Genomic DNA, 9,120 nt, shown 5'->3' with positions numbered 1-9,120 from the left:
GGCTCAACCTTCTTGGAGGCAATAACTCAAGAGCCTTGTCTAGAGATTCGGCAACCGTCTCCTTGTATGCAACCCAACGTTGCTCGGAGTTCACACGCATTGTCTTCCAAAGGATGTGCATTCCAAAACCAACATTATGCCTTCCCTCGAAATCAACAACGTCACTTGGGTCCATCCAATTCAAATCCTTCCTCACTTGTTCCAAGAGCTCCGCATAGCTAGGACTACTCTCAAACACCATGTCGAGCTCATCCGGGTCCGGCTCAACATTGCCTTTCAAAAAGGCCTCTTTATCCACATGATGAACATAAACACATGTTCTTCCCATCCCTACAATAGTAAAAAACACACATATATCAAGTAAGTACTTAACCAAGTATTTGCACAAAATACATAAGCCCTAACATAGATATGAAACAACAACCCTAACCCCCACTTAACAATAACAACAACCCTGACAATAGCTTAACCCTAACCCCAATATAAAAACACACATAACCCTAACGCTAGCATAGTATGTAACCTAACCCTACCAAATTAGCAAAGAAACATAACATGTTTGAAGACAAATTTCCAAATCCAAGCCAAAACTAGGGTTTCCCCAAACTAGCCAGATTTGAGCAAATGTGACAATTCCTATGGATGATAACAAGGGGATCGGAGGAGATTACCTTAAGGGAGGGGTTGGCTTCGAAATCCACGGCCAAGTACTCTGGATTTGCAAGATTTGAGAAGGATTTGAGAGGAGGAGAGGGGGGAAAGGGGAGAGAGAGGGGCCCTTTGCTTCAGCTTGTGGGTGGGGTGGGGTGTGTCGGGTGGGGTGAGGGGGTGGGGCCAGCCAAAGTGGCAAACAGACAGTGCAGCGCCTAAGGGCAAGGCGCTGCACATTACAAGTGTGGCGCCCAAGAGATAGGCGCTGCACTGCTGTCTGTGGGGCCGCGCCTGGGCCCGGGCTGCCATGCTGGCCAAATATGCGACGCCTTAGACAAAGGCGCTGCACAGTAGGGTGCGGCGCCTTGCTGTCGGGGGCCACTCGAAAGGGTCAGCAGCGTGAATTTTTTTAAAAGTAGTTCAAATTTTGAATTGTTTTTGTCCACAGGTCAAATATGTGTTTTCTGCCCATGAACACAGATCCTAGGACACACTAGCAGTAGCAGAAGAAAATTATCCTAGGACACACACTATACGAAACAAGAACAGATCGGTCCGATTGGATTCGATTGGGATCGCATCCAATCGGATCTACTCGAATCCTATCTAATCCTATCGAATCCACTAACTACTAGCACATGCCTAAGAAATAAACCCCTAATCTACATCTACGAGCAAGCATTTAGGGGGTTTGACTCACCGGAGCACGCGCAGTCGCAGCGAACCGAGGCCGGGGTGAAAACCCCGAAGGGAAGGAGAGAGGTGGCGGAGCAGAGGAGGGGCCGTCCCTGGCGACAGCCTGCGGCATCGGCCCTGTGCTCATCGCCACACCGGAGGTCGAGGAGGACGGCCCATCGACAGGAGAAAACTCTTGGATGAGGGTCAAGAAACCCCTCCCCCCTGCCCAATGGGGTCCCAACAAGCGGCAGCTCCCTCGACGGCGCCGGCGCCGAGCCCTGGACCATGAGGTCCGGAATCGGCGGCGGAGCAGGAACAGCCGGCACCGCATTGGCCGGCGCTGGTGGTGGCCGGCAACAGATGGGGGACGGCGCTCGCAGCGCCGACGCTAGGTCCCGGCCCGAGTTCTGGAGCCCGGACAGCCAGCGCTCCTGGATGCTGGCGATGCACTGGTCGACGGGGGTCAGAGGACGGCGCGGCGGTGGACGAGGCGGAGCCATCGGAGGAGAGGAGAGGGAGGGGCGGTGAGCGAGAGAGGGAGCGGTGGGAACAGTGCGACTGGGGCGGTGAGAAGAGAGTGGGGGCGAGTTATGAGACGTCCCCTCCGTCTCCCGTGCTGCCCGAGGCGTGCAACTACCTCGCACGCATGGCCGCGCCCAGCCAGGCTCGCGAGAAACTGCCGATTCGGCAGTTTCCGCCGGGCCAAGCTGCGGGCTGCTTTAAGGTCCGTGCGGGCCACAAACCGCATGCAGCCCAGGCAACCAAACAGGCCGCGCACATCCCGCGCGGGCCTGGTTGGGCTGCATACGAGCAACCAAACACGCTCACAGTGAACATTCGCATAATTTTTGAACAGTTTCTAATATACTATGAACATTTTTATAATGCATGATGGACATTTTATAGTATGTTGTGAACATTTTCTTAATATATGATGAAAAAAGTTGTAAGACACAATGAACTTTTTATATTACATGAAAATAAAAAAATTGGAAAACAAAATAAAAGAAACAGAAACAGAAAAATAAGAAAAGAAAAAACCAGAAAAATGAAGAAAGAATGACGTGACCGTGGGCCGGCCCAAAATGGCGTGCCTCCGGACAATCCACCCCAAGCCAAGGCCTTTACAGGAAGAACCGAGGAGCGTCCCTGACTTCTAAGACCGGTTCAGGGGCTACTAATGGTGTACTCACCGCGTCGTCTCCCGACCAGTGTGCCGGGCAAAGGAGCTCCCAGGCGATTCACTAATAGGCCACACCCAAACGACCCACGGCGTACACAAGATGGATTCCCGAAGGCTTGGCGCGCGCACTCCAAGATCAGAAGTCGTATACACCACGATCTACCAAATACGTAGCTGACATATCTGTAACCCTAGACCCCTTGGTGCCTATATAAACCAGGGGTAGGGCGCATAGAGGACACATAAAATCTCGTGATAGAAACACATGTACTTTGTATTTCACCCCAGTCACTACAACTAAAGCAGGAATGTAGAGTATTATCTCTTCGAGAGAGCCTGAACCTGGGTTAAAAAAACCTTGCATCTCTTGCTACCATTGTACTTAGGCTAGAGATCGGGACCATTTATCCGAGATTCACCGAAATTGACTCCGACAAGAGGTACCCCAGCCGCACCAGAGATCAGACCTCAAGTTTTGGTGTCTCATTAATGCGAATTGTCTTTTCTGTGAGAGGAGGTGTTCCCGTCTATACCGAGGTGCCCGTGGTGGCTTCATGAGTCTTCAAGCTCTACAACTTCAACTCGATATTCAATAGACATTTTTTTGTTTCCGTCTACAACGTTGCATGGTGCACTCTAGCAGGGGGTGACGCCATGACTCATCTTCCCGGCAAACTGCACAACTACTTATTGTGGCCATATTCCTCTCAAGTAGAACATCCCTTGCTGGAAGAGAACTTTTCGCAAAGAAACATACGAACTTACATCTCAAAAAAGAAATAGAACACATGCAAACTTTTGGCTGAAACTATACTTCATAATTTTGACCAATGTTTCTCCTCTCTGTGGCGGAACCTGTACACACATACGTACCCACCCGGGGGCAGTGCTTTGTTTCACGTCGTCTTAGACAAGAACACCTGTGTGGCTGTGTAACGCCCGCGTGCGTCAAAAGGAGGGAACTTCCCACGGGCGCACGCGCTTGGCCGGCCCACTCTCCCTGTGAGCGATATTTTATTTCATTTTCTCTCCGTTTTTAGTTGGCTTGAGTGTCGCGTCGGGTTTACTGTAACGGCCCATACTGTAGCATCCAGTTTACTATATCGGGCGGTTTTTTGTTCGGTTTTTATTTTAAAAATACACATTGAACATTTTCTTAATATCCGATGGAAATTTTCTTACAATGAACATTGTAAAAATACACGATGAATCTTTTTTATATACGATGAACATTGTTGAAAAAACGTGATTATATACATTGAACAATTTTCGAATACGCATTGTACATATTGTAATATACGTTGAACAATTTTTTAATACATTGAACATTTGTGTAATATATGTTGAACAAATTTCAAAACACACAGTGAGCATTTGCATAATTTTTGAACAATTTCTAATACACGGTAAACTTTTTTATAATGCATGATGGACATTTTTTAGTATACTGTGAACATTTTCTTAATATATGATGAAAAAATTGTAATATGCAATGAATTTTTTTATAATACACAAAAAATAAATAAAATGGAAAAGAAAGTAAAAGAAATAGAAACAGAAAAATAAGAAAAGAAAAGACCAGAAAAAGAAAAAAGAGCGAAGTGACCGTGGGCCGGCCCAAACTGGGTTGTCTGGACTCCACGCTTCAGCGAAGCCACGCCCTTCTTGATGCTGACAACATCGTTCCTCCAGTCTAATTGCAGCCTCATTACCGAAGTCTTTGGAGTATTTCTTTGAGCAGAGATTGATACCGCAAAGAAGGTGTTTACAAAAAGTTTCATTGTGATTCTTAGTCATAGGAATTATTTTATCTTTTTTTGGATCTTAGGTCCAAAGCAGTGTACCTGTAATTGTTATCGGTATCAATAGTTACAGGTATTTTTTTAAAGCAATACATTTCTGAAATATGGTACTACCATTTAAATTAAAAAAATATCATTGCGTGTTCAAGAAATGTTCATGAGGTGTTAAAAAAATTCTCCTGTGTATTTTAAAAAATATGGATATCATTCAAAAACAACGTTCACACATTTCATAAAAAAAACATGCAGTTTTTAAATGTTATACAATGTAAAAAACATGTTTTCACAATTCAAAAAAATATCATTCATAAAATGTACGTGATATTTTAAAAAATGTTGATGTGTTTCAAAAATATATCATGAAATTTTAGAAAAAAAATGTATTTGAAAAATATTTAGCACGTATCTATTTTCTTTTCAAAACATGTGTTTGGAAACAAATTCATCATATACTATATTTAAGAAATGATCAAAATTTCCGCGCACAGCCGTCGCAACCGTTTTTGCCAGCGCTAAACGCGTTCTCCAGTCCACTCCACCAGGCCGAGGCCTTTTCGGAAAAGCAGACCGAACTGGACTGGGCCGATGGGCTACCCAGCGTGGATCTTCTTATAGTACTACTACAAGTCTTCCTCTTCCTTTAGATAAGACAACTAACCCTCAAAAAAAAGATAAGACAACAGAAGAAGAAAAAAAGAGGAAAGAAAAGGCAACAGAGAAATCCATCTAGGTGTCGGCGGCGGAGGCGGTTTGATCTCACCGCCGGCGATCTCCTCCTTCCTCACCACCCGCCCTCTCCATATCTCGCTCCAGTTACAGTACAGGTACCGCCGTCCTTGTGATTTACCCGGTGGGGATCCGCCACCCCCAAAGGGGTTTCGCTTATTCCTGCTGTTAATTATATCTGATCTGAAGCAGGAGTGGTCGATCGGTCGGTGGCCATGTCGTCCGCCAACGCAACCTGTTGTGTTTCTGGAGAATTTTGGATGTACGTATGCAGACAGTACGTTTTTTGTGTGTGTGATTCATATATGCAACTTTGGGGATATCGTACTTCACATTTGATCTAGTATGAAGGAATCAATAATATTTGAAGAACTTAAGATGCAATCAAGAGCTTGATGAAACATATGACATAAGGTGAATGCCAATAGATTAGTATCCATACAGTGATTTTTTTTTTCTTAGACCAAACAAAATAAGCCTTAGATTTTACATCATAATTCCTCTATGTCCATGCATGCAGTGACGGCTCTGCCAGACTGCAGATAGGTGATGGTCCCGTTCCTAGACCATCATCGATTACTCTCAAGGAGTTTGGTGATCTGTGGGTAGCTGACGCCAAACGTCAGATCAGTCTCAGGCCCAAGTCGCCGTCCCCTGATGAGCAGCTGAAACGCAGACAAGAGCGTAAGCGCAAGGGCTTGGTCATAGCGCTCAACACGTATGCCAAGCGAAACAACATTCAGGTATGCCAAAATAAATCATAATCAAATATTTATGTTTGCTTGCGTTTTTTGCTTAACGACCCGTATTAAGGTGTGTTTGAGTTATTATGGAACTAAACTGCTGTTGTAGTTCATTATTTTTACTACTCATGGTTGGCTAGAACATCCATGCAAATCATGCGATTTACTGCTGACCGGTCTATTATACTCACATGTGTCGACCGCTTCTATTTCAGCTCTCTGAGTTGGAATTTGTGGAAGAGAAAGAGAGGAATCAAGTCGATGGATGCGCAGCACTATATGTGCACTCCAACTTTCTGGTGAAAGGTTCAGATGGCAAACATACTATGTTCTTTGCTGAGATGCGACCTGACTGCACACAGGAAGAGGATGTTGTTCTCTGCACACCTTTGGAAGAAAACAATTATGGTAAGTTGGTAACTATATACTTGGTGGAATCTCCATGATTTTCCGCTAGTCATATCATGTGCTAATGTATTATATTTTTCCACGCATCAACAAGGTCATTGTTTTGGGTGCGATGATCGAGCAAAGGAGCTTAGGCATCCCTCGGGCGGTGGCTACTTGGGTGGACATAATGAGATGATTTTTCACTTGGAGGAGCTGGACAGTGATGATGACTGTTTTATGTGATGAGAGGAATCTATCCACCAACTAATCTGTTTGGTCTTGGTCTACTATATGCTGAAGGTCTATGACAAGCAAGTTCCTTTTAGAGAAGTACCGTTGTAGCAACAGGTGATGCATGTGACATGTTATTGTAATATGTATCTTTAATATTAACTAAAATTATGCTCGAATCGGCGTAATAAATTATTGTAACTGAATGAGTATAGGATGATGTGTCCTAAGAAACTCCTGATTTGCGTATTTTAAACCCGGACTCGGAGTCGCAGTATTTCAGATTTTACTTGGTGCGAGATATTCTCCTTACTTGGTGTGAAAAGGGAGAGAATATTCAGAAAAGGGAAACGTCTGGGAACGGCGCACCGGCCGAGCGTTCGGCCGGTCACGCGTCCACACACGCGCCACGCGGTCAAAGAGCCCGCACGCATACATCCCTCCTATCCTTCTCCTTTCTTTTTTTCTCTTCTTTGCCGCTCATTCACCTTGTTCCTTCTTTGCTTCCTTCTCAGGCCTTGCCGCCATGGTTTACCATCACTGCCTGCAGGCCTCCCAGGGTGCCACGACCATGGGAATCAGCCGATCTGGCGGCCCTCGGCCAGATCTGCTTGGATCCGCCTCACCGGAGCTCTGCCTTGCCGGACCCAGCCACGCCGGAGCTGCAACCTACCATGCCAGAGCTGCAACCATTGAAGCTTTTTCCATAGCCGCTTGTAGCTCTCATCAACGATCGTTGCAGCTTTCGCCGTCGCCACGTAGCTCTCACTAATACTCGTTTTTTGACAGCTTCATGGTGGAAGCTTTTTTCCATACCGATTGAAGCTTTTTTCCACACCGGATGAAGCTTTTCTGCCATGGCTGAAACTTTTTTCCATTCAGATCGAAACATTTTTTCACACCGGTTGAATCTTTTCTTGATGCCGCTTGAAGCTTTTTTTCCATGTTTGAAGCTTTTTTCCACACCGGATGAAGCTTTTTCCCATTCCGATCGAAACATTTTTTTCACACCGGTTGAATCTTTTCTTGATGCCGCTTGAAGCTTTTTTTCCATGTTTGAAGCTTTTCTGCCATGGCTGAAGCTTTTTCCCATTCCGATCGAAACATTTTTTTCACACCGGTTTAATCTTTTCTTGATGCCGCTTGAAGCTTTTTTCCATGTTTGAAGCTTTTTCTTCTACGCCGGTTGTAGCTTTTTTCATGGTTGAAGCTTTCTCTGAATCCGTCGGTCGCAGGGGGTTGTAGCAGGGGGTTGGGTGCTCGTCGGTCGAAGCACCGGGACTGGACGGTTCCAGCATCCCTGGACGCAGCCGGGTCGCACGGCTTCGGGAGCTTGAGGACCATACCATGGCCTGCCCTAGGAGCCATGGCAGGTCTGCGATGGCGGCGAGCCTGTGTGTGCGGCGGCGCTCTCATCTCCGGCGAGGGGAATACGGCGAGGGTCGCCGGCGCTCGCCGCAGCTTTTCTCTCCCCGACGCCCGGTAGTCGCACCCTTTTTCCGATTGATGATGCAGGAGAAGAAGGCAGACAGGAGGAAGAAGGAGGGGATGATGCGGGAGAGGAGCGCTGAATCGTGCGACCCGAGGCGCACGCATCGTGGGGCTGCGGTGCGATGGCCCAAATTTGGGCCGGTGCCCCGGCGCCTAGCAGTGGCCATCGAAAAATGCCAATGAAGGCCGAGCTCCAGGGAGCTCGGTATTTAAAAAAAATGAAAAGTCATATTTTCAAGTTTCAAAACAATTCGAAAAGAATTCCATGGAAACATCTTTTTTCACTGGCTTGTGAAAATCATTTGACTTTTTTGTATTTTGTAGGCTGTACAAAAAAGAAAAATTCGGCCAAACAAAAGAAATTGGCCCATCCTAAAAATACGTTTTGGCTTTTTTCTGTACGCCATGTGTGGAAGTATATGGTTATGAATTTTCACACATACGTAATTCCACGTAATACACATGTGTGATTGTTCACAAAAAAATTCACACTGTATTATCAAGTCGGTAGTGATTAGCGCTTCAAAACAAAGGGTGTGGATTAATGCTACTACATCTTTGTAAGTTGCAACGGTCTTTTGCCTCTTTCGTTGTAATTTATGTCTTATATTGTCCAATGCGAACATCTATTTGTAAGTTTACTAATTTTATTTAAAAGGAGGATACAGAGGAGTTTGAGCTACAGGTTTTCTTTTTAGCAAAGTTTGAGCAACAAGTGATTGTTCTTACTTGATTATACGAATAAGCAGCAGACATTAATCTCACGGAAACAGAACGATTATATATCTAACAGCGCAAAATAAATCCTTACATATACAAGCTAATTTCTTCTTTAACTAAAAAATCCTACTGCCAGCCAAGCCTGCTAGTCTGTTGGACGCTCCATAAAATTCAACACAATAATGGGAATCACCAGCTAGAATGTACAGAAAAATGAAAGACAAGGCATTGCTAAATTCAACTGACTGACATAAGTTCTGCAGCTCTCTGCAATTAAGCAGACATTACAGTGAGGCTCCAACTCTGCTATAAGATACCCCTATTGCTCTCCATCAGTACATCTGACATTACAGTGAGGCTCCAAATCTGTGATAACTGAAACATCTACAACCACATGTATGAGGGCTGTCAAGAACTCCTGTCAGATGGCTGCTTTACAAAAAGCGTGGGTATTCTATATCAGTGTCACTTTTAACATGAGCACCATCCTGCAGTACTCGATAAC

The 9,120-nt window shown here is 45.3% G+C and overlaps 1 protein-coding gene across 2 annotated transcripts; it reads left to right on the top strand.

The window, feature by feature from the left end:
• Nucleotides 1–4,970: 4,970 nt before the first annotated feature.
• Nucleotides 4,971–6,662, top strand: LOC125529151 (uncharacterized). Of its 2 annotated transcripts, none has more exons than XM_087528878.1 (5): nt 4,971–5,138; nt 5,233–5,302; nt 5,561–5,783; nt 5,999–6,191; nt 6,286–6,662. In XM_087528878.1, exons 2-5 carry the CDS (start codon nt 5,256–5,258, stop codon nt 6,414–6,416), a joined length of 594 nt encoding a protein of 197 aa, XP_087385004.1. In that variant the 5' UTR covers nt 4,971–5,138; nt 5,233–5,255; the 3' UTR covers nt 6,417–6,662. The 2 variants fall into 2 exon arrangements, with proteins under 2 accessions (XP_087385004.1, XP_087385012.1); XM_087528886.1 differs by having other exon boundaries at nt 5,230–5,302.
• The last annotated feature ends 2,458 nt before the right edge of the window (nt 6,663–9,120 follow it).

The sequence above is a fragment of the Triticum urartu genome, chromosome 1A, assembly GCF_056163025.1.
Source record: "Triticum urartu cultivar PI428250 chromosome 1A, HENAU_Tu73, whole genome shotgun sequence".
In the NCBI taxonomy this organism is placed as follows: Eukaryota; Viridiplantae; Streptophyta; class Magnoliopsida; order Poales; family Poaceae; genus Triticum; species Triticum urartu.
Note: the sequence above shows the minus strand (reverse complement) of the source record. Positions and strands in the feature narration are given on the sequence as shown.

What these genes read in the sequence shown, in the direction of transcription:
- LOC125529151 (XM_087528878.1), top strand. Translation starts at nt 5,256, where the DNA reads ATGTCGTCCGCCAACGCAACCTGTTGTGTTTCTGGAGAATTTTGGAT. An exon ending in CCAAGCGAAACAACATTCAG is followed by an intron (nt 5,784 to 5,998) that starts GTATGCCAAAAT and finishes CTTCTATTTCAG; the next exon opens with CTCTCTGAGTTGGAATTTGT. An exon ending in TTTGGAAGAAAACAATTATG is followed by an intron (nt 6,192 to 6,285) that starts GTAAGTTGGTAA and finishes CGCATCAACAAG; the next exon opens with GTCATTGTTTTGGGTGCGAT.